The sequence below is a fragment of the Nerophis ophidion genome, linkage group LG08, assembly GCF_033978795.1.
Source record: "Nerophis ophidion isolate RoL-2023_Sa linkage group LG08, RoL_Noph_v1.0, whole genome shotgun sequence".
Lineage (NCBI taxonomy): Eukaryota > Metazoa > Chordata > Actinopteri > Syngnathiformes > Syngnathidae > Nerophis > Nerophis ophidion.
The window spans coordinates 59777174-59789200 of record NC_084618.1 but is presented as its reverse complement, the minus strand read 5'-3'; the positions used below and the strand labels follow the sequence as shown (position 1 = coordinate 59789200).

The 12027-nt window shown below is 38.8% G+C and overlaps 2 protein-coding genes across 3 annotated transcripts in view; one reads left to right on the top strand and one right to left on the bottom strand.

Annotated features, from left to right (window-relative positions):
• Positions 1–4483, top strand: part of ace (angiotensin I converting enzyme (peptidyl-dipeptidase A) 1) — a 61767-nt gene extending 57284 nt beyond the window's left edge. Inside the window, exon 26 of the mRNA XM_061909143.1 lies at positions 3985–4483. Within this exon, the coding sequence (XP_061765127.1) occupies positions 3985–4187 (203 nt within the window). The 3' untranslated portion in view covers positions 4188–4483. The remainder of the gene's footprint in view (positions 1–3984) is intronic.
• A 1294-nt stretch (positions 4484–5777) lies between these two features.
• The window catches only part of itga3b (integrin, alpha 3b), a 90243-nt gene continuing 83993 nt past the window's right edge, over positions 5778–12027 (bottom strand). For both annotated transcript variants that reach the window (XM_061909144.1, XM_061909145.1), the window contains exon 26: positions 5778–9077. The gene's annotated coding sequence lies outside the window, so the exon portion shown is untranslated. The remainder of the gene's footprint in view (positions 9078–12027) is intronic.

Genomic DNA, 12027 nt, shown 5'->3' with positions numbered 1-12027 from the left:
ACATTCTGCGCACACACACTTGGCGTTGGAGTGCGAGTCAAACATATGGAAAGCACATCTCAGCATCAGTTCATCCCCTTCCAAGGGGAGGACAAGAAATCTTTGCAAGGAGACTTGATGCCTTTTTGCAGCTTACTGAAATCAATCTCGCTGCTTGTTTTCCTGATGAGTTCCTGCTGAAAGGAAGTGAGCACATTAGCTGGATGGGAGTGAAAGAGAGAGAGCGCAAAAAACACACACACACACACACACCCACACACACACACACACGCGCGCACACCTATTCTTGTATTTGTTACCTTCTCGGACACCTCCAAAAAATGCCTCCCTCTTTAGGACCACCTTTTCTAGATAAATAAAGATGTGCATTTACAACATTAATAATATATCGTATTTCCTTGAATTGCCGCAGGGCATATAGTATGCGCCTGCCTTGAATTACTGCTGGGTCAAACCGCTTCGCAAAATAATTAGCGCAGGCTTAGTGTTACCGCCTGGTCAAACTCATGACGTCACTAGTGACACTTCCCCTGTCATCATTTTCAAAATGGAGGAGGCTGATTTCAATACCGGTAATTTGAAATCGCATAAAGGGAAGAAGATTAACAGCTGTTCAGTAGGATTTAAGGTCCAAGCTTACATCACACTCAATTTTTTACTGCATGCCTTTGGTAAGTACCGGAGTGAGAAGAGGTTTTAAAATAATTAGCGCATGCTTACTTTTACCGCATGCCTTTGGTAAGCACAGGAGTGAGAAGAGGTTTTAAATTAATTACCGCCCCTGTGGCCATTCAAGGAAATACGGTATACATACTATACAAATATAAAAAAGCTTGTTGTGAAAAATGAGTTGGAATTTCACAAGAAAAACTTTAAAATTTGCCAGTATTATAATAAAAGTCATAATTTTCCTCAGCGCAAGAAAAATTGAACATTTGTGCAATGTTATGATAAAAGTTGGAATTTTACTCAATAACAGTTGCAATTTTACAAGAAAAGCCTAAAATTTTGGCAATTTTTACGCAGTCGTAGTTTTACTCGACAAAAGTCACAATTTTATAAGAAAACTTGTATTATAATATTAATCGGAATTTTACTTGGCAAAATTATGACAAAAGTCCTATTTTCACTCAAAAGATGTCACTTTTTTACAAGAACAACAAAAGAATTGGAAATATTGTGATAAAATTCTGAATTTTATATGACCAATGTCACCATTTTGCATTAAAAAGTAAAAGTTGTACCCATAAATATTGCAAAATTACCGAAACAGAAAAAATTTTAGAAATTTTCCCCAATTTTTGAAGAATAAAGTTGACACATTATGAGAAAAAGACTGCTTTTAATTAATCTATTTTGTTTTGAATTTTTTGTTTGTAATTAGATTTTATTCTATATTATTTACTTCAAGTTATTCGAGTATGTCTCTATATACATATTTATTAATTTTATTTTTTTTTACAAATTTTGGCCGTAGGGGGCGCATTTCAATTTCTTACACACACTTGTTATTACATAGGTTGGCCAGAGGGGGAGCACTTGAATATTTTACACGCACTTTTTATTTCATATGTTGATTAGAGGGGAAGCACTTTTAAAACCCACAGTAATTTATTTCTAAAACAGTAATTTGAAAAATCCCTCCCTTTTGGACCACAATCATTTTGACAAATTTCACCCCGCCAGGGGTGCAAATGAGACATTCTCCATTAGATGCAATGGTTTTCAATATTGGGACCATGATTTATGTCCTAACTTGTTCACCGGTCCTCATATGGAAGGTACTTTTCCTTGTTGATGTCTCAAGAAGGGTAGAAATACAAGAACACACACGTACACGCGCGCACACACACACACACACACACACGCACACACACACACAAATATGCGTAGTCTGGTTTTAGTCAACACACTCCCATACGTGCACTGTAAGCTAGACTTTGAAACTTTCAAGCTTGAAGCGTTTAAGCAGGTCATTGAACGTTGCACCAAAAACAAAAAGCATGTTTCCCTTTAAAAAGCTTGTATATATTACTGTATTACTGAATGTGTCATTTTCAGCCATATAGACAAACATTTAATGTTTTCTGGTTTAATTTCTCAAAATAATACCTTCAAAATTTTGAAATAAAGAGATTAATTGGATTTTGAAATTAGAGACAGCAATGGTACCTGACTAAATAGTGTAAATGGAGGAATAGTTACAGTTTTCTGTAGATGCATAAATAGATACAAAAAGGTGATACATGCAATTATAAAATAATATAAAAGAATAGACATTTTTAGAAATTCTGCTAAATTTTGCCATGAAATGTTTAAAGATTTTTTTAAATATTGAAAATTAAGTATTTTAGTTTTTTGAAATAAATGTTTTTCTCCAAATATGTATTCGATGGGAAATTTGGGTAGGGATTTATTTTTTAGATATTTAAAATGAGTCTTTTTTTTCCCCCAAATTATTATTTGTGGATGTTTTGGAATAATTATTATTATCTAAATTATCATTATTCATGCAAATTTCGGTAGGAGATTTCTGGAAATATTTAAGGTAAGTATTTTGAAAATTATTATCCATCCATCCATTTTCTACCGCTCATTCCCTTTGGGGTCGCGGGGGGTGCTGGTGCCTATCTCAGCTACAATCGGGGGGAAGGCGGTGTACACCCTGGACATGTCATCACCTCATCGCAGGGCCAACACAGATAGACAGACAACATTCACACTCACATTCACACACTAGGGGCAATTTAGTGTTGCCAATCAACCTATCCCCAGGTGCATGTCTTTAATAATTTTATTTGGAAGGCTTAAATAGATCATTTTGTAGCTATATATAATGAATATTATTTTAATATTTATATATTATTATACACCACGCTAGCACCAACCCTCTCTCTCCCCCCTCCGTGCGTCGGTTGAGGTGGGTGGGGTTGGGGGCGCGGGGGTGTATAATATAGCCTGGAATAGTCATGGATGCAAGAGATTCTGGGTAATTGTTATGTTGCGTTTAGGTTTTGTTACTGTGAGGATCTTCTCCCGAAATGTGTTTGCCATTCTTGTTTGGTGTGGGTTCACAGTGTGGCGTATATTAGTAAGAGTATTAAAGTTGTTTATATCACAACCTTCAGTGTAACCTTTATGGCTGTTGACTATATGCCTTGCTATCTCATATGTGTGACGTTAGAAGCAGCGTGATGCATGCGTCCAACCGGCACGCAGATAGCATGGTGTAAAGGCTATCATGTTGTAGAGGACGTTAAAAGTAAAGCCACCACGGCACGCCCTCAATATTGTAGTCCGAGTGAAAATCGGAAAATGTTAATCCCGGGTGATGGCACCAAAATCCGGAAACCCCCCGAAACATTCGGGGGGGTCGGCGATTATGCAGCTGAGCCACATCAGATTGGTCAAAGAGTCGCATACGGCTCCGGAGCCGCGGGTTGCTGACCCCTGGTCTAGGGTGTACCCCGCCTTCCGCCCGATTGTAGCTGAGATAGGCACCAGCGCCCCGCCCCCTGCGACCCCAAAGGGAATACGCGGTAGAAAATGGATGGATGGATGACCTTGCAAATGCAAAATAAAATTATTTTTGTTTAAAATATGACCTGTCAGTAATTTATTGAATAATCCGTTGTACATTATTTTACAATTATTTTCAAACACATTGTTAATTGTAAGTCCATCCCTTCAAATTCTTATGTATTGTCAGTGAAGGCTGCAACCTTACAAACATGAAATCCAGCAAATTTTGAGATAATTCTTGTTCATTTTTACGCATTCTCATTTTCCCAACTGATTCTTTTCAACAATCTTTAAATTTCATTAAACACAAAACAAAATGTTCTGCTTATTCCTGTAAATTCACATATATTCATTTTGAAAGCTTCTAACTGGACACGAACACTCCAGTTCTTGCCTTAACAAGCAGAAATAATACTAATATCCGCCATGCTTACTTGTTTTTTCTTAATGCATATCCTGCAGGTGCGGAAGTTGTGACTCCAGCCAGCACTGTGGACTTCCTGGGAATGAGCGTTGAGAGTGCAGCCGCCATCGCAGGCCAATGGGTCCTGCTGGTCTTGGGTCTAGTCCTGTTGGTGGCCACCATCCTCCTGGCCTTCAAGTACAGGAAGTCAAAAAGGTCTGGCAGGTCATTATCGACGATAGAGCTCAAGCAAAAAGACTAAAATGGCTAATGTACTTTTTGTACAGTAACAACCCTAATGTGAAAATCAGTGTTTTGTCATGGCGTGTACACTGCACATTATCACATTTGCTTGTTTTTTTTTGTCCGCCTCCCTGATATGTCTTGTATATTTCTTGTATACAGTCGGAGTCCAATTATGTTTGTCTATGCAAAAGAGAATTTTGTAATTTATTTGTAATATGTTCATATTTAGGGAGGAACTACTTGTAAAGTTATTGATCGTGTGGATATATTTGTGTTTTTTATTTCTACAATAAAAAAGTACACATATATGTATAGTATGGCTTTTCATTAACAACACTTTAATTACATATTGCAATAAAAAAAAAAGTTTGTACATTGGTTGGAGCCCTCCTCCCTGCCTCCATATTTTGGAGTCAAAGGAGCCTCTGTAGGGCCCGCAGTCTCACAAGAGAATACCTGGCAGCTGTCCGGTAACATGAGCAAGAGCAGCACGCCAACAAATAGGCTCAACACAGACCACTGAATCAATGTCTTCTTAGTCCAGCCTGGTTTTTAGTGCTGAAAGGACTTGGACGCCATCCAAGCTTTTGCCTCCTGTTCCCCACACACACAAACACTACACTCACTGGCCACAACATTAGGTACACATACAAATTATGTTACCGGCCAGTGAACTGTATTGCATTACATTAAACTGCATCAATGTACCTGATAAAGTTTTCATTCAGACAATCAATAAAACATATGTCCATGTGTTACATACAATCATGGTCAAAAGTTTACATACACTTGTGAAGGACATAATGTCATGGCTGTCTTGAGTTTCCAATAATTTCTACAACTCTTATTTTTTGCGATAGAGTGATTGACATCATATAAACAAAGATAAGACCTTCTGGAGGAAAGTTCTGTGGTCAGATGAAACACAAATTGAGCTGTTTGGCGAAAAGGTGTGTCCTTTAATCCCAGGAACATCAAGCCTACCGTAAAGCATGGTGGTGGTAGTATTATGCTCTGGGCCTGTTTTGCTGTAAATGTAAATGTAAATGGGACGGTGAAAAGGGAGGATTACCTCCAAATTCTTCAGGACAACCTAAAATCATCAGCCCTGAGGTTGGGTCTTGGGCGCATTTGGTTGTTCCAACAGGACAATTACCCCAAACACGTCAAAAGTGGTAAAGGAATGGCTAAATCAGGCTAGAATTAAGGTTTTAGAATGGCCTTCCCAAAGTCCTGACTTAAACGTGTGGACAATGCTGAAGAAACAAGTCCATGTCAGAAAACCAACACATTTAGCTGAACTGCACCAATTTTGTCAAGAGGAGTTGAAAAAATGGTCGGCTACCAAAAGCGCCTTATTGCAGTGAAACTTGTCAAGGGACATGTAAACAAATATTAACATTGCTATATGTATACTTTTGACCCAGCAGATTTGCTCACATTTTCAGTAGACCCATAATAGATTCATAACAGAACCAAACTTCATGAATGTTTTTTTGTGACCAACAAGTATGTGCTCCAATCACTTCACCCCCCAAAAAATAATAGTTGTAAAAATTATTGGAAAACTCAAGACAGCCATGACATTTTTTTTTACAAGTGTATGCAAACTTTTGACCAACACTGTACCACAGTGGTATATTTGGGTATGATTTGTTCTTTTGCACAATTTTCTGCCCAAATTTTGGCCTGGTTTTCATATTCCAATATCGGTTTTAGTAAGGCAAAATTTTTCGCACAACAAACTAGTCCCATGTGCCCGCCTGTCAATGTCCATTCAAAGAAACTAGTAGTGCCAGCTTTTTCACTTCCGACACGATACCAATAGTGGAATGTGAGTATTGTCCGATACCGATATTGAATTAATTACACCTTTTAATTAATTATACGTTACTTTTTTTTTTGTTGGGTGGTATGTTAGAAAAAGGCTTGATCAAGTGAAATTAGTCAAACTGAGAACAATGTTAATAATGAAAAACAAACATATTTACTCCAAACCATCTGGAAAGGACTTATGCAGTCTTTTAGTTAAAGTGGAGGAAGTTGTTATTTCTGCGACACCTAATTGCCACAATAATTAAGTGCATCAAATTGAATAATGTGGACACGTTTGTTACTGGATACTTTCTAATAATCTCCAGCCTTTGTATCTGACTATAGTTACTTGATTCTTTTCTATGTAGACCAAAGTGTTTGGACTGCATCCATCCATCCATCCATTTTCTACCGCTTATTCCCTTTTGGGGTCGCGGGGGGCGCTGGCGCCTATCTCAGCTACAATCTGGCGGAAGGCGGGGTACACCCTGGACAAGTCGCCACCTCATCGCAGGGCCAACACAGATACAGACAACATTCACATTCACATTCACACAATATGTCAAGCTTGTTTGCTATTGTGTGCTTAGCTGTTGTGTAGTTGCTAGCTCCTAGTAACTTACAGCCAATCATGTTTACCTTTTGTAAATGACTTGACTTCAATACAAGAAAAGACCAACTTTGTGTGTTTATTGAAGGAAATTTAGATGTTAACTGGGTTATTAGAGCTCATATCAAAGATTTAATCTGTTACTTGTTTTTTGTTGAGATCAGACTGATACCAATACAGGATTGGGACACCCCTAAAAGAAACCGACATGTTGGTGACTCAGTTCTTTTTTTTAATTTTTATTGAGTACCGTTGCAAAATGGGGCCAAAGAAAGTTGCGAGTGCCAGCACTTTGACAAAGAAGGCGAAAAAAACTATTAAATTAAAGAAAATACCATTTTTAGTGACGCACAGAGGTGGCGTCCGCATGGCTTAACCCTCCCCTTGTCCCCGTCTTCGCCGACAAGTCTTCACTGAAAATTGAAAGGATAGGAAACGTCCATTTATATGTGCAGTACAGTCCGAAGGTTTGGACACACCATCTCGTTCAATGGCTTTTCTTTATTTTCATGACTATTCACATTGTAGATTGTCACTGAAGGCATCAAAACTATGAATGTACACATGTGGAGTTATGTACTTAAAAAGGTTGAAATAACTGAAAAAATGTTTTATATTCTAGTTCAGTGGTTCTTAACCTGGGTTCGATCAAACCCTAGGGGTTTGGTGAGTCGGCCTCAGGGGTTCGGCAGAGGTCAAATCACACCCGACTCATGGTCTTAATAAAAAGTTCTCCCTATCGGTGTATAACGGCGTACCAGTCCGTACAGCAGAAGTCGCACTGATTTGCAGGTCTGTAATTTGTTGTGAGTTTATGCAGTCTAGTGTAAGTTTAGTGTCGGTTTTGTTCTTTGAACAAGGTGATGTTCTTGCACGGTTCATTTTGTGACCAGTTAAAAAAACATGGTAACACTTTAGTATGCGGGACATATTCACCATTAATTAGTTGCTTATTAACATGCAAATTAGTAACATATTGGCTCTTAACCAGTGATTATTAAGTACTTATTAATGCCTTCTTTGGCATGGCCTCCTTATAACCCTAACCCTCTAACCCTAACCCTAACCAAATAACTCCAAATTAAGTCTTTGTTACTTAGAATATGTTCCCCTAGTGTCCAACAACCTCTAAATTAAGTATTTGTTACTTAGAATATGTTCTCCATACTAAAGTGTTACCAAAAACACATAACTTTGTAATTTGAAAAAAATATATATATATATATTTTTCACTGAGAAGGGTTCGATGAATGTGCATATGAAACTAACGCGGTTCGGTACCTCCAACAAGGTTAAGAACCACTGTTATAGTTTCTTCAAAATAACCACCCTTTGCTCCGATTACTGCTTTGCACACTCTTGGCATTCTCTCGATGAGCTTCAAGAGGTAGTCACTTGAAATGGTTTTCATTTCACAGGTGTGCTTGAAGCTCATCAAAAGAATGCCAAGAGTGTTCAAAGAAGCAAAGGGTGGTTATTTTGAAGAAATTAGAATATAAAACACTGGGTGTGAGTTTTCCTTGCCCTTATGTGGGTTCTTCCGAGGATGTTGTAGTCGTAGTGGTTTGTACAGTCCTTTGAGACATTTGTGATTTAGGGCTATATAAATAAACATTGATTGATTGATTGATTGAAAACATGTTTTCAGTTATTTCAGAGTTTTGATGCCTTTAGTGACAATCTACAATGTAAACAGTCATGAAAATAAAGAAAACGCACTGAAATGAGAAGGTGTGTCCAAAAGGTTGGCCTGTACTGTATTTCAGAATTTTTATTTTGCACTTAAAGCTATAATCATCTCATTAAAATGTGTTCGTATTTCTGCAAATAGATTATTTAGATTAATTCATGAATTTAGCCTAATGAATTCAGTGTTGACACAAACATGTATAATAAATAGTCATCAAGCGAGGGGTTGCATCTTACTGGGGGGGAATTAAGCCGATCTGCTACCGAGAGAATGCAAGTAGTAGTCCCTGAAAACTCGGAATAAAACATAGAAAAAAAAGTATGTCAGGATTTCTGTACACGAGGTCAGCTGGGCTGGGTATTAAAGCCTGGAAATGAGCGATCCAGATGCGAAAATATATACAATCATTGAGGAATAAAAAATAATTAATAAAAAGCTTTCAATTAAAACATAAAAGTCCTGAATTCGCCAATTCATTCAATGTCAGAAAAGAAACACAGTTCAATATATTGCACTGAGAAGTCTGGAAAAAGTCAGTGCATTTAATCCACAGGTGATCCCTACTGGGACCAAAGTTCTTTGTTTGGCCTGCGTCAGAACAGTCAGGGTCCCAAGTCAAGGCCTCAGTAGTAGAAATGCTGCGTCTCTGTCCAGTTGGTGATCCAATGCTTTCTGCACAGCTCCTCAGGCTCAAATCCCTCATTGGCCTGATAGCGATCGGCCTTGCGAATTTTCACCCCCCGGTGCTTTGGCATTATCCGGTAGTAGAGGGATCGCTTGAAGAATCCAAGCTGGGGAGAAAAGAAGTGACATGAGAGACTAAAGGAGAGCCAAGATTTAATGGCGGCTGGAGAACAACATTTGGGAGATTTAGATCCGCCATAGAAATGGAGAGCTAGGAAAGAGAAAGCGAGGGGAGGGAGCACAGTGTCCAACTGAGGAAAGAGAAGTTACAAGTATCGCACAAAAGCGAGTACACGCCTCACATTACACCTTCTCAAGGAACAATACTACACAAATGGACTTTAGTCAGCGTCCAAAACTGGCCAGGTTTGGCCCTGTGCTTTAAAATATCAACATGAACCGCAGCTCCCCAGTGTTGGCAGCACTCAGCCCCAGAGCAATACACAACGTCCTTGGTACTCACCGGTGTCGCGAGCTATTAAACAATAGTGGCTGTTTCTCGACTTATTTCCAGCGGTCAGTTAAAGGGGAACATTATCACCAAACCTATGCAAGCGTCAATTTATACCTTGATGTTGCAGAAAAAAGACCATGTATTTTTTTAACCGATTTCCGAACTCTAAATGGGTTAATTTTGGCAAATTAGACGCCTTTCTGTTTATCTGTCTTTTAGTGATGACGTCAGAACGTGATGTCACCGAGGTAACACACCCGCCATTTTCACATTACAAACAACGGGTCTCAGCTCTGTTAATTTCCGTTTTTTCGACTATTTTTTGGAACCTTGGAGACATCATGCCTCGTCGGTGTGTTGTCGGAGGGTGTAACAACACTAACAGGGAGGGATTCAAGTTGCACCACTGGCAAGAAATCTGCCGCCAGACCCCCATTGAATTTGCCAGAGTGTCTGCACATTTTACCGGTGATGCTAAGACAGACATGGCACAGAGATGTATGGATAACCTGCAGATGCATTTGCAACGATTAAGTCAACGAAATCACAAAGGTGAGTTTTGTTGATGATGTCTTATGTGCTAATCAGACATATTTGGTCGCAGCATGACTGCTAGCTAATCGATGCTAACATGCTATGCTAATCGATGCTAACATGCTATTTACGCTAGCTGTATGTACATTTGAAACTAGATACCCACATTTAATGCGAAACCAACACTTACCAATTGACGGATTTAAGTTGCTCCAGTCACAAGTTGCAAAAGTCCTGATCGTTTGGTCCGCACATTTTACCGACGATGCTAATAAGGCAGCCATGCTATGGGCCACTTTATTAGGTACACCCATGTTATGGCCTAATAGCGTCAATAGCTGTTCCCTCAATAGCTTCAATTTCTTCTTCAATTTTGTTTTCGCTATCTGCCTCCATACTCCGACCATCTGTTTCAATACATGCGTAATCTGTTGAATCGCTTATACCGCTGAAATTCGAGTCTGAATCCGAGCTAATGTCGCTATATCTTGCTGTGGTAACCGCCGTGTTGTTTGTATTGGCACCACTGTATGACGTCACAGGGAAATGGACAGTCGCGTCGCAAATAGGGAAAATCAAGAACTTTAAAGCTTTTTTTAGGGATATTCCGGGAGGTGTAAAATTTTGAAAAAGACTTCGAAAAATAAATCAAGCAACTGGGAACTGATTTGTATTGTTTTTAACCCTTTTGAAATTGTGATAATGCTCCCCTTTAGAGGGAAACTGCACTTTTTGGGGAGAATTTTGCCTATTGTTCACAATCATTATGAGGGACAAGAAGAAAAAACATTTTTTTTTTAAAGATGTCCAATAATGGCTTTTTTGCCGATATCCGATATTGTCAAACTCTTAATTACCGATTCCGATATCAACTGATACCGATACACTGTATACAGTTGTGGAATTAACACATTATTACGCCTAATTTTGTTGTGATGCCCCGCTGGATGCATTAAACCAGACCTCGGCAAATTAAGGCCCGGGGGCCACATGCGGCCCTTTGAGCTTTTCAATCTGGCCCGTCGGACATTCCCCCCAATTTTTTTTTTTAGATCTTTAAGATGGAAAGTGTAGCTGCCATTATGATGTGCAGTGATGTTTTCTAACGACCGTAAGTCTTCAACTATACAAAGTATTTCAATGGTTAGAATCTGGATACCAGTTACTATGGTAATCTAATTAGTTGCAATGATAACCTAATTAGTTACTATGGTCACCTAATTAGTTACTATGGTCATCTAATTAGTTATTATGGTCATGTAATTAGTTACTATAGTAATGTAAGTCACAGCAGCTCAGACGAGGTACCCATCAGTGTGGGTGGGGAGCGTTTCCACGGACGCGGAATGAGATTTTCACAACAAAGTTCTAAAGCTTAGTGATGTATCAAATTGTAGGTGGGGTTATTTTGTACCATTAATGTTCATATTTTACTGTTTGTTGCATTTCACTTGATTGTAAAATGTGTCGATCGAAAGGGGATGTGACGTTCATATTTTGTCAATACTCAGTGTTTTATCCTTCATAGAAAAAATTAAAATTCCATTATGTTTTTTAAGGCGGTCCGTCATAACGTTTTAGCATTCAATCAGACATTTTATTTCTCTAAACGTGGCCCCCGAGTCAAAATAATTGCTTAGGCCTGCATTAAACAATGTAACAAGGTTTTCCAAAATTAACCAACTCAAGTTATGGAAAAAAATGCCAACATGGCACTACCATATTTATTATTGAAGTCACAAAGTGCATGATGTTTTATTTAACATGCCTCAAAACAGCAGCTTGGAATTTGGGACATGCTCTCCCTGAGAGAGAATGAGGAGGCTGGGGTGGGGGTGGGGGGACATCGGGGGAGTATATTGTAGCAACTCGAAAGAGTTAGTGCTCCAAGGGTTTCTGGGTATTTGTTCTGTTGTGTTTATGTTGTGTTACGGTGCGGATGTGTTTGTCATTCTTGTTTGGTGTGGATTCACAGTGTGGCGCAGATTTGTAAGTGTTAAAGTTGTTTATACGGCCACACTCAGTGAGACCTAAATGGCTGACACTGGTGATTTAGGGCTATATAAGTA